The 23,469-nt window shown below is 43.5% G+C and overlaps 1 protein-coding gene across 5 annotated transcripts in view; it reads left to right on the plus strand.

Moving 5' to 3' along the window:
* Window positions 1-23,469, plus strand: part of DNAI1 (dynein axonemal intermediate chain 1) — a 154,228-nt gene that overhangs the window by 58,299 nt on the left and 72,460 nt on the right. For all 5 annotated transcript variants that reach the window (XM_062620365.1, XM_062620368.1, XM_062620369.1 and 2 more), the window contains one exon: window positions 10,537-10,778. In XM_062620365.1, the coding sequence (XP_062476349.1) occupies window positions 10,537-10,778 (242 nt within the window). The remainder of the gene's footprint in view (window positions 1-10,536; window positions 10,779-23,469) is intronic.

Here is a 23,469-nt window from a genome sequence, read left to right on the forward strand (position 1 = left end):
ACCCCAGCAGAACACTGGGAGCTGTTTTTCACACTGTAACAAGGTATTCTCCTTCTGAAGTACCTGAGTGTTTTGCTGTGTTCAGTATCCTAGGCAGTTAAGCTTTGTCTTACCTGGGGCCAGATGTAACTCTTCTATATACTGAGGAGGTACCCAAGTAGACTTTCTTCCCCGCCTCGGCTCACACAGGACAGTAGAGTGATGATCTAGAGCAGCATATAGTCTCTAGATGCCATGCAGTCCCAGGCTTTGTCCAATTCTGCAGAAATGCTGGGGGAAACCAGACTGTCCAGCAGCAGTCTGGCTGGTGGCAACAGGAGGTAATGGAGGGCTAAACTCTCTTTTAACTATCACAGTGAATCCATGCTTTTGACCAGAATTGTAGTCTGGTTTGGCTTATGTAGTTGGTTTCCCAGAGCTGGGACTCTATATAGTTGGCTGTCACTGGAGAAAGTTTCTCCTTGTGTGTATGAATACCTGATGGGGGTGACTAAAAACCAGAGCCAGAGCCTTCTCTGTGGTATCAAGTGAAAGGACTAAAGACAAGGGACATGAACTAAGATAAAGTCCCTTTAAACATAAGACAGAATTTCTTTACAGTGAGGGTGCTTGTTCAGTGGAATAGTATTTCCACAGCCTAGACAGACTGTGGAGATATCTCCTTAGAGGTGCTGAAAACCTGACTTAATACAGTCCTGGGCATTGCCATCTACCTGACTGTGCTGTAGGCGGAAGGGATTGGAGAAGATGCTCTCCAGAGGTGCTTCCCAACCTCAGCTATTCTGTGATTCTTTTTTTCCTTTTTCATATTTTAACCAAGTCACAAGCATCAGGGCAAGAGATAACAACCTCAGGCTGTGCCAAGGCAGGGTTAGATTGGGTGTTAGGAAAATTTCTTCACAAGAGAGGGTAATCAGGCATTGTGACAGGCTGCCCAGGGAAGTGATGGAATCACTGTCCCTGGAAGTGTTAAAAAACCGTGTAGATGAGGCCCTTAGTAACAACCTAGTTGATTCTATGATTCTATATCTAAGTGTGAGTCAAAATTTGGCCCACGATTTGCATAGATACTTGATGCTTTATGTCAGCCTTTCAGACCAGTTCCATTCCTTGGTTTCCAAACAGCTAGTTGCTGTTTAGAAATTTCAGCCTGAAGGATCCTCTCTCTTCTTGCTATAATTGCCTTATCTCCCTGCCTTTGTTATCTGATTAAAGGGTTGAAAGCTATTGCTTTGTTGCCATATGCATTCTGAACTGGCTTTGAGACTAACAAATATGAAAGTTACTTACATTTTCATTCGGTCATTCAGTTTTTTGGAAAACTAATGGCTTTTCTCTGAAATCTACTTTTAGTAGCTCTTAGAACCCATTTACCCTAACCACCAGTCACACACTTCACATATCTACTTGAGATGCACAATATTTCATGGGCTAAAAATAAAAACAAGCCAAAGGGAAAAAAAAAATACTTTGAGAAGAACTGAGTATCTGGTATATATTCCTTCCTTATACAAAGATGAATACTGAAAGATACTGTCCAGATTAATGATCAGTAGCTGGTTGCACAGAGGAGTGGGAAGAGAACCATTAGGGACCTGGGAGATGCTTCACCACAAATCTGTAGGCGCCCAGACAGCATTCTAGAAGAGATAACACAAGGTTTATATCCTGGTTTTATACAGTCCCCTAAGCATTTTATGTTAACCATTGCTGCAGACAGGGTAGGGGCTGAGCTTTAATGGCTACCCTTAATTTTCATTGTTCTTGAAGTTCGTACCTGTGCAAAATTTCCTGCACGTTGGCCTGTGTCTGTAACTGTGCTGCTTCTTTGTGTCTCGGTCAAAACTAGGTCTTCTGCCAAATGCCTTCAGAAGAGTTCTGAGCTGCAATATAATTTCTAATTGCCTGCTTCACGGTCTGGGCTGTGTATGTCCATCTCATCAGGCATCTGTCTGCTTTCAAGAGGCCACAGCACCACCATGAAATTCTGACATTCCTGTCCTTTAATTATGGAATACACAAGCATCTCCTGCCGTCTGTGCCTCCCTCTCAGAGCTCTTCAGGTCAGGAATACTGAGGTGGTGACAGCCTGGCTTGTTTGCAGTAACAGCAGGCTGGTGTGATCATCCTAAAGCAGCACATTTGTACAGGTCTGTTTGTTGCATGATCCTGGGGATTTCTAAGCGGTGTGTGCCTCCTGGAAGACCCCACTTGGCCGCTTGATGGCACTCTTAAATACTTAGTTGGCTGCGAGTGCTCTGAAGCACGCCAGGTTTTTGTAGAACTGGGATAGAGGAAACAGAGCCTCAGATATTAAATAGCTAAACACGATCAAGACTGCGTCTTAAGTCGACCAAAACAAGAAAGGCAGGAGTTGTGCCGATGGCTGCCAGATGTGTAATGGGAGGATTAGCGTTTGTCCAGCTTTCCAGACGAGTGCTCTGCCTCTTCCTGGATGTTGGAGCCAAGAAGTGTCTTTCACTCCCTTGTTTCTGAGGAGCTATGGGAGCGAGTTACATGAGATTTTTAGTCGGTCTAGCTGAGAGTCAAAACGTAAATGCATTCCTGAAAACAAGAGTGTTGCTTTTGACCTGATTGATAAATGGAACCTTTGTAGCCCTTATCAGTGGCAATTTCCCCCCCTCATCTGTGGTGTGTATTCATAGAAGCGCTGTGAGAAGCATGGAGAAAAAACGACCAAGGTCACAGTAGCTAATCTTGGCACTGCAGGGTGTGGAATACAATCTCCCTGTTGATAGTATTGCACCTTTATTGTACCAGATAAAGATATGGACTCTCCATTTTATTTGTGTATCTTCAGAATAGAAGTTAGCATTCATAACATGTGGACAGTTGCACAGTTGCTATTTACATTGTAAAACCAAGTCCCTATGAATATCTTATTTAAAAAAGAAAATCTGAAGAACTGTAGTGCCTGCTAGACCTATCATTCAAAATCCTGTCTGATCAGAATGAGAAAACTCTGTTGTCACCTACAGCACTGTAAACTCAGCCCAATTGCATATTCTTTCTTTTTGCAGTGCTCACCTGCTCCCCTTTATGTGAACCAGTGGAGAGCTGAGGTGCAAGTCAGATCCTCCTCCTGCTTTCAGGGAGGCACTATATCTTTTAACTCCTCTCCTCTCCTCTCCTCTCCTCTCCTCTCCTCTCCTCTCCTCTCCTCTCCTCTCCTCTCCTCTCCTCCCCTCCCCTTTCCTCCCCTCTCCTTTTGCTCTGAGCCTCTGCTCTCACATGCCCTAACAAACAGCACATTGTTCCAAGCATTTCCTAAATCTTTTGGTTTTGTTGGCCTGGTTAACTGTGGTCTTCCTTGTATTACTTTGCCAGACTGTATTTTAGAGTAAGATGCAAACATACCTAACAGCGTGTTTTCTTAAGGCTGTTTGTACCTATCCATCCCTGCTTCTGAAGGTGTGCCTTGCCTCTGACATGTGCAGGCACATAGCAGTTATTAGGGCTGTGACATGGCCTCAGGATGTATATAAATTACAGCTTGCCATGTCAGCTGTCAATTTTGGCTTTTATAAAATGTCCAAATGATTTAGAAATTCTGGGTTTTTTTTAACCTCTCCTTTCCAAACTGCAGGTTCTGTGCTTCCTAAGCAGAGCTCCAGCTAATAATATTAATTTGATCAAGAGTATTGGATGCTGGAGAGGAACTCTTCAGGGACTGGAGGGATGGAACAAAGGGGAATGGCTTTAAACTGAAGCAGGAGAAGTTCAAGTTAGATATAAGGAAGAGGTTCTTTACTGTGAGGGTGGTGAGGCAATGGCACAGGTTGCAGAGGGAAGTGGTAAATGCTCCATCCCTGGCAGTGGTCAAGGCCAGGTTGAACAGAGCCTTGGGCAGCATGGTCTAGTGTGAGGCATCTTTACCCATGCCAGGGGATTGGAACTGGGTGATTTTAAAGTCCTTTCCAACCCAAACCATTCTGTGATTCTATGAATTAGCCCAACAGCTTGTGAAAGTTATCAAGCAGAATGTTAGATTTGACATTCAAACATCTGTATTAGCATAAATTAAAATTATTTACAATTTGCCTGCAGTGCATTGATGTGCTTGCTCAGAGCCTGCAGATCTTGCGGTGTCAACGCTGCTAACCAGAGGGTACATATTTGCCTGGGTGGGAGGGAAGTGCCCATGCTCACCGAGTTTGTCAGCACACGTGGTCTCAACTTCCACTGACATGTCAGAAAATACATAAATGTCATCTAAGACGGTGTCTCAAAGGGGGGCTGTTGGGATCCGTGGTGGCCCTGGAGCTAGGCATTGTCTTCGCTGGTACTCTGGATGGAAATATGAACACACAGCAGATGAAACATGTGACTGATGAAAAGGCAGGTGGAGTTGTAAATCATGCTGGGAACAGGGCTGTCATACAGAGTGATTAATCTTATGGTAAGCTGAAATTATTCAAACCAAATGCATTCTAATGCAGCCAAATTTAGCATTATACCTCTCTAAACAAGGAGGAGTGCTGTGTTTTGGAAGGCAGCAACTCTTTAAAAAAAATGGAATAAAGAAAGACTTTTGTGGATAAGCGATAAATTTAAGTTCCCAGTGTGATATCTTGGCAAGGAGCATGAACACGGTCCTGGAGTACAGGCAGGGAGCCCTGAGCAGCAGCAGAAATATGATTTAAGCATTGGTGAGACTGATACTGGAATATTGTATTTGGTTCTAGAGCCAACATTTTTCGAGGCGTGCAGAAAAAATGTAGATAGTTCAGTAAAGAGCCCCAGGCTGATTCGAGAAGATGCCCTAAAGGTGGAGACTGGACAATATCTAGTTGAAATTTGGACTGCAAGTGGATTTTGTCTGGCCCTACCACCAGTTCGATGCATGTGATGTCCTCCATGTATCTGTGGAACGTTTCCTAATGTTCCACTCTTCTCTACATCTGTTGAGAAGCAGCTTACTCTTTGCAGCTGTGAAGGCAGTGTCTTTGACTGGTGTGGTAAAGCTTGTGTTGGCTCCCAGGTTTTTTGCTGAGCAAGCCTCCCTGTGCAATGCTGGTGAAAACGAATGGGATTTCTGAGTTCAGGCTGTGAAGTTATCAAATTATGCTAAAAGGAGTGTTGCGTTTTAAAGTTTGTTAATGAAGAGAAAACATCAGATAAGAAAAAAGTCCTTCATCCAATCAAGATAGGCAAAATAAGAATTAACAGTGGGAAGCCAGATAAGTCAAGTAAGGAATTAGGCGCAGCTTTTTAATCACTCAAAGCGATTAAACATTGAAACAAACTGCAAAATGAAATGGTGGCCTGTCTTTTGAGATCTTCAAATGAAGTATTCATATCCTCGCCAAAAACAAGTTATCAGGCTCAAAACAGGATATACCAGTAATATTTGTGAGCTGTGAAAAGGAGGAGGCCAGGCTTTCTGGCCTTGAGCTATGAAGTAATGAATTCTCAAAACATTTTCTTTTCTGGAAAGGGACTGTTTTGAAAGCTCACTGTTAGTGTTTTCCCTGCCCACAGCATGGTTCACAGTCATATCCATAGCGATCAGAGTGCTTGTATCAATACAGCAGTAAACTCAAGTACTTCTGGGCATTTTAAGGAATAGGAACAGAATGGGTGTTGGTGATTCCAGCTTAAATTTCCCAGGGATCCTGGAATGGGGCCTTCATGAGCAGAACCCAGTGAAGTCCCAGTTCTGCTCGCTGTTCTTTCAGCTTGCTGTAGTGCCTCTGGCTCTCCATTCCTTCCACTGCCCTTTGTCATTCTCTTGGCTGTAAAAAGGAGTGCTGCAGATACAGGCACTCTGACGCGCTATAAAAGTTCCAGTTACTATTGTTACTCCTCAAGAGCCTTTGCAAATGCATTCAGCACATGCCCAGATTCTCTGAGCTCCTTGGAAAGATTTGTTTTTCCCTGATTTTTCTGAACAATTGGCATACAGTTAAGCTCGAAGTGCCAGCTGTTTCCTTTCTTACAGCACATCCATACTGCAACCGCAGCAAAGTGTGGAGTTGGCAGAGCTACTTAAATAAGCCAGGATAGAATCTTGCTGAAGCAGTGCAAGCTCAGCCAGCATGTTTCATAGTGGGTTAGATTAGCCTGTGCTCGGTGCCATGCTGCACAGCTTTTGTTCACTGATAGAAAAAAAAAGCATTGGGAATTCATTAGTTTGTGACTTGTTCAGTCATCTGTCTAACCAAATTCTTAGGTTGGGCTCAGGGTCATGTAGACCTGGGTAATAATAATAATTTGCTTGAGGAAATATGCTGGCCTACAACCAACCTTTTTCTTTTTCCTGTCCTCTATATTTTAAATATCTGAAATACAAGTAAACAGATTGAGCCATTTCTTTGGGTACCAAAATTTTGCTTTTGGAATTGATCTCTTTGCCCCAGAGGAGATCACTTAACTGGGTATAAAGCACAGCCAGCCCCTTCCTTTGCTTCTCTAGTAATCCAAGCCTAAAGGGTAGAGCTCCAGCCAGCAAGCTTTCAAAGTGTGGGCATAACTAGAAAGGAGAGTGGATGGGCTTGTGCAGCTGTGATGCTCAGAAACAAGCAGCTGTTCACAGCCATGCTTCTCCATCTCACTGGTTTTTTTTTCAGAGGAGAAAGGACATATTTTAAGCAGCAGTGGTTCCTATTAGCATGGGTGATTTCTTGGCCCAAGCCATGTAGGCAAGACAGCTGGTGGACTTGATGTACAATGTGTCACAGGATCTAAAATGTAAGGGTGCAGTCTGGGGGGGTTTAAATCCTCTGAAGAGTTTAAATTTGCCAGTTTATCACAAAAGAAACTGTAGCACTGGCTTTTTGTGTAGTAAAAATAGCTTTTAGTGGTGACCATGGAGATTTACTATGTGAATGCAGTATTTACCCCAAGCCTTGTAGCTTCAACTTGAAGATACTGTTGCATTGAGCATGCTGGTTCAGCCACTAATCATTTTGGAGGAAATGGAGGAAAACCTCATGGTCCATCAACCAACATATTTTGATCTAATACTGAACATTTGCTGATTCTTTTAAGTTCAGCTAAAGAAAAGTGGAAATGAAAAATCTGTTAGAACAGACATATCAGAATGAAAGATTTAGATGCTTTTCAGATTTTTGTTTTGCATGAACTGTTTGGTGGTAACACAGTCATATTCTGAGGTACTATGTTAACACTAAATCACTGTTTTTCTGAAAATAAGTTTGGGGGTTTGGGTTGAATCTCTCCAGCCTTAAATGCAAATGTAAATGGATATTTTAGATAGCGGTAATGGTTGGTTTGAAATCTATTTCTCATTGCGTGAGATGCTTACAGGCTCAGTTCTCCAGGCTGAGACCAGAAAATATGCTATCTACATCCTCTCTCCCCACATATACTAATTATGTGTCAGGATCTGAAATCTAACCTTTGTTCAGGTGAACGCTGAGGATCATCATGACAAGGCACTTTTCCTAATTACAGCAAGAGTCTGTTCACATCCTCTTCTTGCTGTGCTGCCTTGTGTTGTCCTGTAGATGGGAAGAATAACTCCTGCTGGTGCTGATTGTCAGAATAATTGTCTAATATCTCTAGTCTCCAGCCCATGTACCAGTATGCATTTTGTGGGTAGAAGCTCTTTCAGTACATGCTGGTGCATGCATTCAGTTCAGAGCAGTTGTCTCCAATCTAAAGCTGCAGGTTTCACCTCCAGCAGTGGTGTAGCCATTACCAGCTCTTGGGTCTGCACCCTCTGCTTTGCTGTGTGCCTTGTGGTCTTCTAACATTGGTTCAGTGAGCTACCTGCGTCTTGACAGACCAACTACACAGGATTTGGGGCACACTGCAGTGCTCTGCTAGTTTTTAATGAAACACCTTTCTCTTGAAAAGTCCATGCTTCAAAGCTATGTGACAATATGCTGTTGTGGGTATGTGCTGTCCCTGCCATTCCTGGAACATTGAATATCACTAATGAAATAATTCCATTCTTTTTTCTTCATTTATTAAAGAACATCTTGGTACGTCTCAGTTAGTACTTTGGGTTAGAATTCACCCTTTACTGAAATAGATTTATATGCCTGCTCTTAGAAGGTTATTGTTTTACTGATATTTATGTTCCATGCTTCAGTGTTAATTGTGGATTATTGCTACTGCTTTGCCTTTCACCAGAAATAAGCTGTTCTTTAGCAATCATATTATTCAGACTTACGTGCGTTATTCACACATCTGTGATTTAACTCACATCTGCAATATTTCATAACATAAAGGAGATAATGAGTAGGATTCAGATCCTGGATTTGCATGCGTTTAGCAGTTAGTAGAGAACTGGCCATTACAGTCAGTGGAGTCCAGAGAATAAGTCAAAGGACCCAATATAGGGATCTTCTTTAAGGTGGGTTTTCTACGCTCAGTGAGTTGGATATATGGATCTCTACTCATAGTAACAGGATCTTAGACTCTGAGCGCTCAGACAGACAGCCACACATAGACCTGCGTATGTGTGTCTTAGTCTGCAAATTAAATCCCATGTTTCACTCTGCCAGAGCTTCTTCCCAAGAACTTGCTTTTGCCCTGCCTGGTTAACATCCAGGTGGACTTGCTAAAGCTGCTGAACTATTTTACCCAGTAAAGGCCTGCTCCATCATCTCTAATTAATGAATGTGGCTGGCCTATGTTACTGCCAGATCAGTGGACAGAGGAGCACCTCCAAAGCCCAATTCAGATCTTTGGTGGCTGAATCAACCTCAGAAGGAGTGTCTCCTCTGCTGTCTGTGTAGGGAGCATGGGGAGCAGCTGTCTGAGGTTTCTCAGCACAGTGCCAACAGGTACAAAAATGAATATGCACCAGAGACCTTTTGGAAATATGCCTGGCTGGTCAGTGCTCCCCAGGAGAAGTAAGAGCATGAAATAGGTTGAATTCAAAGGCTGTCTTACTAATTTGACTTCATTCTGCTGTGAGTCATGCCTGGTAGGTCATTTTCACAGCCCTCCCAAGTGTTTTTGCTCCTGAGGAGAAGTGGATTCATCCTTATCATGGCTGAAGCTCAACTTCATATAAGTTCAGTGACATTACTTGGCTAGGAAAAAAAAAATATTCTGTGAATTGAAAGGACAATTTATTATACTTCCTGCTAGAGAAAGTGTAATCACTTCCTTTTCAGATAGAATTCTAGAAATAAGCTTTCCCTAAGTTAAAAATGTTATTTGGATTCCAATATGTTTAAAATAATATCAGCACTGAAATCTATGATTCTATCATACCTTTCTGCAAAAAAAAAAAAAGGAAGCCATTCCTCCTGCTTGGCTCAAATGTACAGAGAGACCTGTGAAAATAGAATATGCAAAACAGCCGTAATAGTTTTGTTGATGTGTTTTTATTTACTGGTTCTTTGAATGTCTTCTTTGCGGCCCTGATATATTTGAGGTAAGCAAAGTCTGTACCTGCATGCTGATTTGGGATCAGCTTGCTGCCAAGGAGAGGTGTCTGAAGTTGGTGTTATCACTGGAGTACACATTTACCAAGTCCTTATCCTGCAGGCTGGTCAAAATGTTAAGAAAGGTAGGAAGCACTTTTATAAGAAAATGACTGTTCTGGAAATAGGATGTAGAGTGGATACTTGGAGCACGGGCAGCAGTAGATTTGTTTGCTGTATACTGTGTGCCCGCGGGCATTTGACAGTAAGAAAAAGCACGTGGAGGGATAGCTAGGGTGCTGTCAGAAAGCATTGTTTTTGTAGATTAGGAAAGCTCCTTCTTTGCTTCTGGAGATCTTATTTACATCAACAACGTAGAAAAACATCAACAGTTTTTTGTCCCTTTTAAAAGAAATTGGAAATTGGTATTTAGATGAGAAAAAAATCCAACAAAAACCCCCAAAAACCCAAAACCAAAAGACCAAACCCCTCCTGGCAATAACACATCATGATAAAAATAAAAAGCACAAAGGAAAGATGGCCTTCTTCAGAATAGGGAGAGCTAATTTCAGGCAGTGCAAAGGAAAGATTAAAGTAAATAGAAAAGAAAATTGAAAGTCTTGGCAAAAAATGAGAGCTTCTGTGCCAAGCAAGGAGGAGATGTTGGACATAAGCAGAAAATAAAGCTGTAGTGACTTGTGCATTTTACAGTTATATGTAATGCTTTACAGATACTTCAATGAAATGTTTTTTTTGAAGAAGCAGTGTAATATCAAGTATTGCCGACATAGAAATTGACATGCCACTATCCTTGGTTCAGCCTACATGTCTGCAATGTTAGTGAAATCGTAGCCCAAAGAAAGAAGTGCCCACAAGATTCTTTTTAACTCTGCACGTTTTCTCCAAGGCTTCTCAAGTCTCTTTCCTAGGGAGAAACTGCCAGAACAGTAGTTCTTCTGTATGAGCACATTGTCCCTTTGTCCTGAGGATGGCATATCAGTGGAGGACAGGATGTTCAGATGTAGGCACACCAACAAGACTGTTTGGTCCTGTGACAGATGTCCTTCCCAAAATGTCTTTGCATTCAGATGGGTGTGAGGCATAGGTGAGTGCTGTCAAATTATAGAGAATTTTGGAAACTGATCTAACAGCAAAGCTCCTCCTTGTTTAGATGACTTCATGAAACAGAGCCAGGGGATGCTCCTGCTCTACACCATGAAGAACCCCTCCTTCCCAGAGTATATCTTCAGCAGTGAGAGTGGCATCATGTGCCTGGACTTCCATAATGACTACCCCTACCTCATGGCAGTGGGCTTCTATGATGGCAACGTAGCCATCTACAATGTGAAGGCAACCTCCCAGCCCAGCTACAAGAGCTGTGCAAAGTCAAAGCACACAGAGCCAGTGTGGCAGGTAAGGGTGCTTTTCCTCTCCTTTAAGTGGACTTTTAGTTGGGCTGAGTTTGGGAACAGTGGGAAAAGTGCTGAATGGGAAAAAGTATTGGTTTAATACAAGCATTATCTATTGATTATTAAGATAATTTTGAAATATACAGAAGGCAAAACAACCACATGAATCCTTGGTCCTCAATAGAAATTGAATATGTGAGCAGCAGTTCGCTATAAACGATTATTTCTCTAGTTTTCATGATTGTAAATTACTTCTGTTTGGGGAGTAACTGATCTTGTCTCAGCAGGCATGCAATGCTATTTATGTTCCAAATACAAAATCACAGAGCAACAAGTGATGAGCCGTGTTTAAAACATGTATCAACCCTAAAAGAGAGCTCTTTTGGGCACAATAAACCCAGGGGCAGCCACCTATGGAATTGACTGCCACTGGGATTCGACATACTACTTTGTAGTTGATCTGAAATATTCTAGTGAATGAAGGATGGTGATGTACAGGTAATGCTCTTAAAGCAACGCCACCCTGACATCTGTCATAGAGAGTCAACACATGGATGGTATTGTGAAGGACTGGGATGAATATGCTGTTACACCCAGCTAACTTTGTAGTTATGTCTACAATATAATCCAAGTTAAGACTGAAGCACTGGAACGTATTTGTGCTTCTGATCTCATTTATAGGACTAAAAGTGTGGCAGCATGTATTTCAACATGGCCTGTGCTTCTGCTGAGGTGCAGGGGTGTTTGCGGGTATTACTGCAAGCTTCTCCCATTGACACTTAGGCTTCCAGTATAAAAGCCTCACAAGACAGTAAGTCCTATGTTGCTGTCACCTGATTTAGGCTGTCATACAGTCATGCATCTAGGCACACTGTCAATGTTCCTTGTACTTTGGCAAGTGCCGTGCATGGATTGTCCCCTAGCCATGGCTCCTTGTTATTGCATCTTCCAATAGAAGTCCAAGAAATCAAGGGATCCTGATGGGACTGCAGATGAATGTGAAATATGCCAAGAGCAAGACAGGCGCTTGCTATAAACAAAGAGGTTATGCAAATGTAACATTTCAGAAAAGACCTGAATTTTCTGTTTGTTGCTTGTCTGTCTGAAGCTTTTCCTCTAGCAAAATTTTCAGCTCTTCAGGTTAATATGGTACCCCAGCTATGGGTTGTTATCATAATACAGCTTGTCAGGCACACAAAGAATTCCAGTCTTCTCCCATTGCCACTTAGGTTTCCAGTATAAAAGCCTGAGAAAACGCTAAGTCCTATGTGTAGCTTTTCATGGTCTTGCTTTAGCATGATACTTGAAGGTCAACATTTGTTTCTGCACACTGTAGACACCAGAATCCCAGATCATTTGTGCCCCGGATGATAGTGGGAAGAGCAGAGTGTGCTTAAGGCGTGTTAAAGACCAGAAGCAGGTATGTTCAGCACTCGAGGCAGTTCTGTACAGGGTTTTTAGAGATAGATTTACATGTACCACTTGGCAGCAAAGTGGCTCAGAGATGAAAAAAATTGTAAGGTGGTCTAGGGAGATAGCTCTGAAAAGGAAACAAACTACTTCATGGATATGGATAGATATAGGTAAAAGCAGATTTCAGTTCCTGCTTGTTTGTTTTATTTCCAAAGGCTGAGTGGTAAGAGTCATTATTCTTGGTTTTCTTCTGCAATAAGGTACTGGTATTTCTAGTAAACATTACAGTTTTTTACTTGCTACAAAACTAGTGATAAAGGTTAGTAAGATTGCAGAGCAATCGGGAGAAAACCTTGTACTTCTATTGGGAAAAATCAGAACTGTAGGTATTTGTCAATATCAGCCAAAAGGCTTAGTAAGGTTTTCACTTCATTTGATGGGAGGAAAAGCAACATGGACTAACTGTTAGTTTGAGACATCAGATTGTTATTCTTCATTCAACATTAAATGATTCTAGAAAGTGATGCCTCATTTCCCATATTAAGTTCAAAGACACTCTATTCTCCTCCGCCAAGACCCCAACTAGTCTGAAGCCTGGTCTTTGTCTAGACCACTCTGTGCAGTCCTCACTTCTATAGACACTGCAAGTCCATGACTTTGAAGATCAATTAGGAATGTAACAATGTTCTCCCGAACAATTAGGAGCCTTTGTTCTCCGGTCTGCCTGGCTCCTTCCTTTTGAAACAATACAACCCTTTCACAGGGGAAGCAAAATAGGAAATGAGTGAAGCAGACTGACAGTTCTTTTCTTGTGCTATTTCATTTTCAGTAACTTAGTAATATCTCAGTAAGTTTGTATAAAAGAAATCTGATGTAACATAGCCCATTATTAAGAGCAAAATAGAATAACATAAATTTTCTAATTCTGTTACCTAAGAATGAGTTTGTCTGCCTGATACTGCTCCCCATATTTTTAAAGAGCATAGCAATGGCTACTTTTAGGTTTGGCAGTTGTCTTCCATGTATTAAGTGCTACTGCATTGTAAATAATGTAAAATTCTGCTTGTTTTAAAGTACACATTTCTAACTCCTTACTACCAAATGATTAAGGTCCAGAGCCAAAAAGAAATAAACACATACGCAGACAGATGAATGTACGTGCATGTAGTGCAGTGTGGCTAACACATCACTGAAACCTTTGGTCTTAGAGGAATATAGAACCAGAAATGGTCTCCCAGGTCAATAAATTCAGGCCTCTGCCTTTGGCTGTGAACACCAGCTTCAATGGAGTTAGCTCCTGGGAAATGGTGTCAAACCTGTCATGTTCTGCTAGCCAAAAGCCTATCCGAGGTTAAGCTAAACCCCACTTTAATCAAAACAATGCTCCAAATAGTCAACAAAATCCTCACAGCCCCAGCATCTTCAGCAATGACTACTCCTAGAAAGCAAGCCCCTGGACAGGGTATCTGTTTTAGCCAATGGCTCAGTCCCAGGGCTTTGCTCTGAATCTCAATGAACATGGCAAAAGTGGGACAACATGGCTAAACTTTGGCTCCCAGAGCCCACAAAAGCAGTCTTCTCTGGGGAGAAGTGACACTCTGCTGGTAAAGTTCTCTCAGCATAGACCCTCTCCTTTTTCCGGCCTTTGTGCTTTGTTTTTCATGTCTCCTTTCTTTTAAAACAAATATGATGACTAGAGTTTATTTACAGCTGAGAAGAATGTTTTTTTCTTACCTTTCATCACTGGGATATACTAAATATTTTAGGTTTGAAGCATTTTGAAGCTGGAACTGTTCAGAAACAAGAATTGATAACTGAAACTATCTGCTGCATGACAGCTTGTTTCTGCTGTTCAATCTCCCTCCTAAAACACATCTCCAACGCATTTGTTTCCACTCTGTGCTTCTAGTTTACTTTCACATCAAACCAAAAGGACGCTATTTCTGCTTGCTGCTGGCACTGGTGCAGAGCCATGACTGCTGCAGAGGGGTGGAAATACATTTTTTTTACTTGCTCACCATCACAATTACTGGTTAAATTTCCACTGCAGTGTTAACACTAAGGTCTGCAAACAGAACATTTCTTTTGGCTGTGCATACAGCAAATTTCAGATGGGTCAGATGTCCATGTGCACAGCGTGGATTGGAATTGCTATGGAGAGATCACTGGTTAGAAAAGCAGCTTGGTTCATTGTTAATTTACTGCAGATATCTGGCCTCTCTGAGGAACTGATACCATGGAGATTCAGATGGCGTCCTGAAAGAATACTTTTCTGCCTTGTATTCATTATTCATGCATGGTATGAATATAAGGGGGGAGAAACGGGTGGCCACTGCTTAATAATTCTTCACCAAATGCCATTCAGGTTTAGGACATGGTTAGGACTTGCTCATGGTTAGGACAGAAAGGACAAGGCAAACAGTAATAGCTTGCAAACTGCCAAAGGAAACTAGAGGGAGTGTGCACTTGCAGAATAGTTTTCCAGTAAAACTTGTGGAAGTCCCATTTCAAATGTAAAGCAGATAAAAGTAATCTGCCCTGGATTTGGAGAAGGCTGAGGTTCTCAACAACTTCTTTGCCTCAGTCTCTGCTCTGATCATGCCACTCAAGTCTGAGAAGGCAGATGGAGGGACTGTGAGAATGAAGACCTTAAGCCCACTGTAGGAGAGGGTCAGGTTTGAGATCATCTTAGGAACTTGAACGTGCACAAGTCCATGGGACCTGATGAGATCCATCTGCAGGTCCTGAAGGAGCTGGCAAATGAAGTTGCTAAGCCGCTCGCCATCATATTCTATACAAATGCCCGTAGCATGGGGAACAAACAAGAGGAATTAGAGATGTGTGCACGTCTACGGGGGTATGATGTAATAGGCATCGCAGAAACATGGTGGGATGGCTCTTATGACTGCAGTGTTGGAATGGAAGGTTACAGGCTCTAGAAAAGACAGGCCCTGCAGGTGGGAAGTTGCTATTTATGTTAGGGATAAACTGGAGAGTATGGAACTTTGTCTGGGGAGAGGGAGCAGTTAACAGAGAGTTTGTGGGTCAGGGTTAAAGGGAGAACAGCTACAGGAGACATTACTGCGGGGATCTGTTACAGACCACCTGGTCAAGAGGACTGTGTGGATGAAGCACTCTATAGACAGATAGGAAAAGCCTCACGCTCACAGGCCCTTGTTCTCATGGGGGACTTCAACCACCAATATCTGTTGGAGGGATGGTACGGCCCGGCACAAGCAATCCAGGAGGTTCCTCGGTTGTGTGGAAGACAGCTTCCTTCTGCAAGTAACAGAGGAGCCGACAAGGAGAGGTGCCGTGCTTGACCTCGTGCTCACCAACAGGGAACGGCTGGTTGGAAATGTGACTCTCTAGGGCAGCCTTGGATGCAGCGATCACGAGATGGTTGAGTTCAAGATCCTCAGGACAGTGGGAAGAGCGTGCAGCAAGCTCACTGCCCTGGACTTCAAGAGAGCAGACTTCGGCCTCTTCAGGAAAAACCTTAGTAAGGTTCCATGGGATATAGCCCTATAAGGCAGGGGGGGCCAAGATTGTTGGTTCATATTCAAGGATCACCTGCTACAATCTCAGGAGTGTTGCATCCCAACTAGGAGGAAGTGCAGCAGGAGGGCCAGGAGACCTCCTTGGATGGATTAGGAGCTCCTGAGGAAACTTTGAATGAAAAAAGAGGCTTATAATAAGTGGAAGCAAGGACAGGCGGCCTGGGAAGAGCACAGGGATGTTGTCCAGGAAGCTAGGGACCAGGTTAGGAAAGCTAAGGCCCAGTTAGAATTAAACTTGGCTACGGATGCTAAGGATAAAAGGAAGGGATTCTACAGGTACATAGCAAATAAAAAACAGACTAGGGACAATGTAGGCCCCCTCCGGAAGCTCTCAGGAGAACTGGCTACACAGGATTTGGAGAAGGCTGAGGCTCTGAATGACTTCTTTGCCTCGGGCTTCACTGGCAAAGGCTCTGACCAAACCACCCAAGTCTTGGAAGGCAGACGCAGGGAGTGTGAGAATGAAGACCCTGGGCCCACTGTAGGAGAGGATTTGGTTTGAGACCATCTTAAAAACCTGAACATGCACAAGTCCATGGGACCTGACAAAATCCATCCGTGGGTCCTGAAGGAGCTGGCGAATGAAGTTGCGAAGCCACTGGCCATCATATTTGAGAAATCATGGCAGTCAGGTGAAGTTCCCGATGACTGGAAAAAGGGAAACATAACCCCCATTTTTGAGAAGGGGAAAATGGATGACCTAGGGAACTACAGACCAGTCAGTCTCACCTCTGTGCCTGGCAAAATCTTGGAGCAGGATCTCCTGGAAGGCATGCTAAGGCACATGAAAAACAACAAGGTGCTTGGTGACAGGCAGCATGGCTTCACTAAGGGGAAATCCTGCCTGACCAATTTGGTGGCCTTCTATGATGGGGCTACAGAACTGATGGACAGGGGCAGAGCAGTTGATGTCATCTACATGGACTTGTGCAAAGCGTTCGACACTGTCCCACACGACATCCTTGTCTCTAAATTGGAGAGACATCAATTTGATGGATGGACCACTCGGTGGATAAAGAACTGGCTGGATGGCCGCACGCAAAGAGTTGTGGTCAATGGCTCAATGTCCAGCTGGAGACCAGTAACGAGTGGTGTCCCTCAGGGATCGGGGTTGGGACCGGTCTTGTTCAACATCTTTGTCGCTGACATGGACAGTGGGATTGAGTGCGCCCTCAGCAAGTTTGCCGATGACACCAAGCTGTGTGGTTCGGTTGATGCCCTGGAGGGAAGGAATGCCATCCAGAGGGACCTCGACACGCTTGTGAGGTGGGCTGATGCCAACCTTATGAAGTTTAACCATGCCAAGTGCAAGGTCCTACACCTGGGTCGGAGCAATCCCAGGCACAGCTACAGGTTGGGCAGAGAAGAGATTCAGAGCAGCCCTGTGGAGAAGGACTTGGGGGTGTTTTATGGATGAGAAAATGAACATGAGCTGGCTTCAGTGTGTGCTCACAGCCCAGAAACCAACTGTATCCTGGGCTGCATCAAAAGGAGCGTGACGAGCAGGTCAAAGGAGGTGATCCTGCCCCTCTACTCTGCTCTTGTTAGACCTCACCTGGAGTATTGTGTGCAGTTCTGGTGTCCTCAACATCAAAAGGACATGGAACTGTTGGAGCAAGTCCAGAGGAGGCCACGAGGATGGTCAGGGGACTGGAGCACCTCCCGTATGAAGACAGGCTGAGAAAGTTGGGGCTGTTCAGCCTGGAGAAGAGAAGCTACCTGGAGACCTCATAGCAGCCTTTCAGTATCTGAAGGGGCCTATAAGGATGCTGGGGATGGGCTCTTCATCTGGGCCTGTAATGATAGGAAAAGGGGTGATGAGTTCAAACTTGAACAGGGGAGATTTAGGTTGGATATAGGGAGGAAGTCGTGCACTACGTAAGTGTGCTGAGGCACTTGCACAGGTTGCCCAGAGAAGCTGTGGATGCTCCATCTCTGGCGGTGTTCAAGGCCAGGCTGGATGGGGCTTGGAGCAACCTGGGCCAGTGTGAGGCATTTGTGCCCGTGGCAGGGGGGTAGAACTGTATGATCTTAAGGTCTTTTCAACCCAAACCATTCTATGATCTTATGAAAAGACACCTGAGACTTGCTCACTGGAATTTATCCTGTAATCGTGTGATCCCTTCTTCACCTTTACTTTCTGTGTACTTAATCTAAGGTCCTTAAATAAGCCTACGCTGAATCTTAGCAGCTCATGAAGCCATCCCAGACTCATTGAAGTCTTGTTTTGCTGATGAAAGTTCAGTTACAGAATCCCTTTAAAGTCATTGTGACCTGCTGTTTTCTACCTTACTCTATGCTGCTGGGCACAGCTCTGCAAGAAAAAAAAAAGGCCTCTCCAAGAAACTGATTGTATTCACTGCACTTAAGGGTCACCCCAGCACATTATTTCATTTCTGATGATGGGCAGTCTCCTAAATCTGGCATCTGCAGTCAGACAAACAGATTTTGCAGCTTGGATTGTTTCTGAGAAGTTACAGCTTCATCTGATATTTTGTTCCTTTGGCTTCAGACAAAGAGTTTGATGCAAGGGAAATACAAGAAAAAGACAGAGTGTTTCTATCAAGGTCAGAATAAAGATCAGCTTTCTCAGAACGGGCTCAACACCCTTCCTGTTACCTTCACTGCTATGGAGCAAAAAAATAGGTATTTGTTGGGGATAGTTCAGTGGAAAAACCTTATTCAATTCCAAGAGGATACTGTTAGGGGATAACTTTAGAAGAGAAACAGAAATCTTTGGAAGGAAGAAGAGAAACACAGATCTGAAACCAAGGATGCTGGACCTGAGGTAAGGATGAGGAGCACCAGGATGTGAGCTGGCAAGCTGGAGAATGTTGCCTAAAGGGATAATAGGGTAGAAACCTGATGGTGATAATCATTTAGTACGAAATCTCCAGAGTTATGCACAAAAACTGCATCTCTCATAGCAGGACAGTGCAGTGTCTGCATAGAGGACTTTCCAGCCCCAGCTTTCTACTGCTTTTTTGTTGCTACCAGCCCTGCATTGCATGTCTGACACAGTCTAACCTCAGTGTTTCAGGAGTAAAGGAGGACACTGTATCCTCACCAGAGAAGTCACTTCAGTCATTCAGCACACGCACAGAAGAACAGAAGAGTGCAAAGAGCGTCCATGGACCTGCAAGGGTGTACTAGGGGTCCAGGGACCTCATCAGGGGCTTCCTTGTTGCAGCAGTCAGTCCTTAGCTGCAGTCTCACTCCCTACACTGAACTCTGCAAGCAGCAACAGGCTATTGTAGCAGCAGTTGCATTGGTCTGTTGGACCTGACACTGAACTCCTCACTGCAGCACCATGAGACATTTAGTGGCCCACAAACACGTGTTTGCTCCCTTGTCTTCTCCTGGAGGGATATGTGGGCAGGAGGGGCTGTGCTTGGGAAGGATTGCCATATGCTTTCTGTATGACACAGGGTCAAGATCGGCAGCTTTCTGGTTGTCCTTAGTCTCTGGGAGAGCTCACTGCAGCTTTATCTACTGGAGGAAATCCTGTCTGTAGCAGAGTCATGTTTTACTGGTTTTTGGAAAGGCTCTGCTGAGCCACAGAAATTCATCTGAAAGGTTTGGGGTCATATAGGCATAGTGGAGGTGACCAAAAGTGCAAAGACATCACTGTGGCAGAAATGATGGATAAAATCTGCAACATCTTTGTACCTTGTTCAAAACCTTTTTGACACTTTTTGAGCCACTTTAACATTAGGTAAGGTAAGTGTCTGAGTGCTTATTCCTAAGTGTCTTTGACAATAGTGACCAAATCCCTGATCTTTTAACTTCAATGTTGTATTTTTTGAGATAACATCAGACTGAACCTTCTGGAGATTCCATTTCTATAGCTGTTTTTTTTATTTGTGCCTTGGGTATGGATTCTTGTGGATTAGAAATTCTCCTGAAAAATGTTTCTTGCACATCATGTAATGTTTGCCTGAAAATGATGTTTTTCTGCTTTGATTCTGCACTTCCCTCTGTACTTTATCCAGATGCTGAACTTCCTTTCTGCAGTCTGCTCCCACTGCTGCTTGCTAAATACATTCTTCTCGAGTGCTGTATTGTTATTTTCCCCCTCCTTCCTTTTACTTAAGATCCAAACCATATTATTGTGGGTTGCAGGCTGTTTCTTTTCTAGTGTCTGCAAGCAATATATAAATAATTTTCTTTGCCTGTTAGTCTTACTGGTCCTAGTTTGTGGAGGAAACTTCACTTATAAAATTCAAGAGTCTCTGAAGGCCTTGGAAAATCCTAGCCTGAGGTTTAAAAGGGCAGAGAATTTGTAATGCCTTTGTTTGGTTGCTTGGATCTTTGAATCCTTTTCTATTGCTTTATAGCAGTCTCAAAAGTTTACTAAGTATTTAATAGGAATCAGGAAATTATGTTGGATCTTAGTGGAAAAATTTTATTTCTTTTCTGTCCTATGAAATGTGACTGCTGGTTGTTGGATCTTCAGAACAGGTGTAGAAAGCATATGGACCAGATGGGTCTTAATGGCACTAATGCAGCCTGTGAAACAGCAGAATGCTTCTCTGAAGAGGATGAAATAGAGGCAAAAGTGATAAGGGCAGAGCTAGAAGGAAGCTGGGCAGGGATGGTGCAAGCAAGGTTATGCAGATATACAATGAAATGTGCGGACCTGAGGCTGGCCATTGCTCCCACTCCTGGTGCTATAGTGAGCTATCACAGCTTAGCATGGTATCCAGGACCCTCAGCACCTGGCAGGCCCTGGGCCATCTCTTGCCATCCCTGCTGCAAGCCCACTCAATCCTGTGATGATGGGAATCTTCTGTCAGTCACATTACAGATGCTCTCTCTGATTTAGCAGCATCAGACAGCTTGGGGATTTGGATGTGAGCCTGCCTGCCATGTGTATCTACTTTCCCTGCACATGGAGCACAGGAAACTTCGTATTTTGTCTGTAAATTGGAAATCTTGCTTGATGAGCACAGTCAGAATTGAAACCAAGAGCTGTGAATTGCAGTTGGTTAAGTATCCATGAGCTTTGCTGGCCTTTGGTGTACCCATTGCTCAGCTGAGTGCTGTATCTATCTGACTTGGGAACATGGCCACTGATGAGACGAAAAGGTGAGAGTCTAATGTCTGTTTCTTCACTCCTCAGCTGTTAACATACCAACCTAATAAATACAGTTGGAAGAGGTGTGAGGGAAACAAGGAAGCAGGTTCCTGGTAAAATGCTGTATGAAGCCTAACATCAGAATCCCAGCAGAAAAAAAAACAACCAAACTGAAAGCAGGGCCAGCCTTATCCCGTGCTATTTATAGCTGAGCTCTGCTTCCTCCAGATAAATCTGAGTCTCTGAAGCATGAGTGATGCACAAGCCCCAGGCTCGGCCTTTGCCCTGCATCAGTTGTGCTCCCATGTCCTTACTCTCTGCTCAGTTCAATGCTGAGTCCGTTCCAGTATCACCAAATGTGCTCTCTGGTAAGAGAGATTTTGCTGCCCTTTTCCTGCACCCCAGATTTGTGGGTGATGTGTGAACACAGTGAGCTGGTGGTCTGATTCTTTGCCTCTCTCTGCTGATTTTGTGCCCTTGAGTTCACTGGCACTCAAGAGGCAGTGCCTGGGGCTGTGAGTCCCAGTGTCATGTTTAACCCCAAATGTCATCTAAGCACACACAGCCACTTGCTAACACCCTGCCTGGTGGGGTGGGGAGAAAATCAGAAGAGCAAAGGCAAGAAAACTTGCCTTTGGGTTTGCATAGGTCAAGGTAAAGACAGTTTAATGGGTAAAGCAAAGCCGTTCAAACAAGCAAAGCAAACCAAGGAATTGATTCACCACTTCCCATGGTCAGGCAGGTGTTCAGCCATCTCCAGGACAACAGGGCTACATCACAGATAATGGTTACTCCGAAAGACAAGTGCCGTCACTCCAAACCCCTTTCCTTCTTCTTCCCCTACCTTTATATACTTAGCATGCCTCTGTATGGTATGGGATATCCTTTTGGTCAGCTGGGATAGGCTGCCCTGGCTGTGTCTCCTCCCACCTCCTTGTGCACCTCCAGTCTACTCACTAGTGGGGTGGTGTGAGGAGCAGACAAAGCCTTGGCTCTGTAAGCACTGCCAGCAATAAAGAGAATACCCCTGTGTTAATAACACTGTTTTGGTTGCAAATCCAAAACACAGCTACTATGAAGAAAATTAACTCTACAAAATCAATGCACCCGAGAAGATGCCGTGAAAGTGGAGGGCACTTGATCTAGTTGTCTGAGAGAAGTGACTTTCAGAAGAGGAGTGTTTATGAGGCTAAATGTGAAATGGAGTTTATTTTACAGTGTGTCCTAGTTGCTGGTGAACACATGAGCTGTTTCTCCACAGCTATCAGGAAGCTTTCAAGGACTTTAAAGGAGAAAACCCCAAGAATGCTTATAGCAAAGCTTGCAAGTAGCCATACACTGCTAGAATGAGAGAAAGCATTTGTAAATTTTTCAGATGGGAAGTTCCTGTTACTGCCTGTAGCAAGAGCAGCCATCTTTGACTGTTTTGGCTGATACCTATGAATAAATCCATCAGCCAGCCTTACGCCCATAACGCAAGTGACTGGCGGCCTGTGGTCAAAGGCTGCTCCTGAAGCATTCAGGCATTGTGTGTTCTGTTCCAGGGTGTTTTGAAATGCTTTTGGTAATTATAGCAGTAGTTTGAAGAGTTCCTCCTCCTGTATCCTAGGTTGGTGAGATACAGTCCTGCCAAGCTGGCTGCCTTGGATGCTGCCTAAATTCTCTATAGATGAAGCAGCTGCCATCTTTCCAGTGCCTATCTGCTGTTACCAAGCCTGTCAGCCACCCTAACCAGCTCCTAACCAGCATTTTTATTATTAGGAAAGCTGTGTTACATAAGAAGGCGGTTGGTAAAATCAAGAGACATCTGACTAAATCCCTACATCTGATACAGATAAGATGACATGAAGTAGCTTAAGTCAAAGTTGCTCATTAAAGGTGTAAGAAAGATGAAAGAAGCCCAAGCTGACTGGAAGGTGCTGGGATCTTTAAACATTTTGACATACATCAGCTCTCTAACCCATTTCTTCTCTAATGCAAACAGTCCAGCCACGTATTTAAACATTATTGGCTCCCATTTAGGAAGAGTTAGTCCTTGCAGACCTTATCTCTTTAATGGCTTCTGTCGTGGTGGCAGGTTTACTTCCTAAGCTGATCATTCTGTCTTGTTGCATGGTTTCACAGTAAAACATCAACAATTTTTCTACAAAGAACAGAACAGCACTGAGAACCCTCCTTTGCTTAAGAGCTTCCTTATCTGCAGCTTACTGTCTTAGCTGAAACATTTGCATTTAAAAGAAAATGCAGATTTTAAGATAAGAACATTTTTCAATGAATTTAAGTTTATATATATATGTAAATCAAAGTAATATTTATTTTTATCTCAGCTTTTACTCACACTCAGAAGACTTGTCTGCTATACAAAGCAGTCTCATCTATTGCAGTGAGTGAAGCAGTAACAGTGTGGTTGAACATGACATGCAGTAAACTTGTGAAGGGTGAAACTGAATTTAAAATCAGACTGAACCTTCCTTTCTGAAACTGGGGGATTTCTGTGATTCTGCTTCTGAATCACAGAAATGAGACCTGGCAGAAGCATTGAGAATGTCCTCTTCTTCCCACAATGCCATCACAGAAGTTGTGTTGTTATTCCTGAAGTGCTTTCTTCGAGATTGAGCAGCCTAGCTGTCTTTACCAGCAGTAAT

This window comes from Pezoporus occidentalis, unplaced genomic scaffold, assembly GCF_034315485.1.
Source record: "Pezoporus occidentalis ecotype Australia unplaced genomic scaffold, CSIRO_AGI_Poc_V1 ctg220, whole genome shotgun sequence".
NCBI classification, from domain to species: Eukaryota; Metazoa; Chordata; class Aves; order Psittaciformes; family Psittacidae; genus Pezoporus; species Pezoporus occidentalis.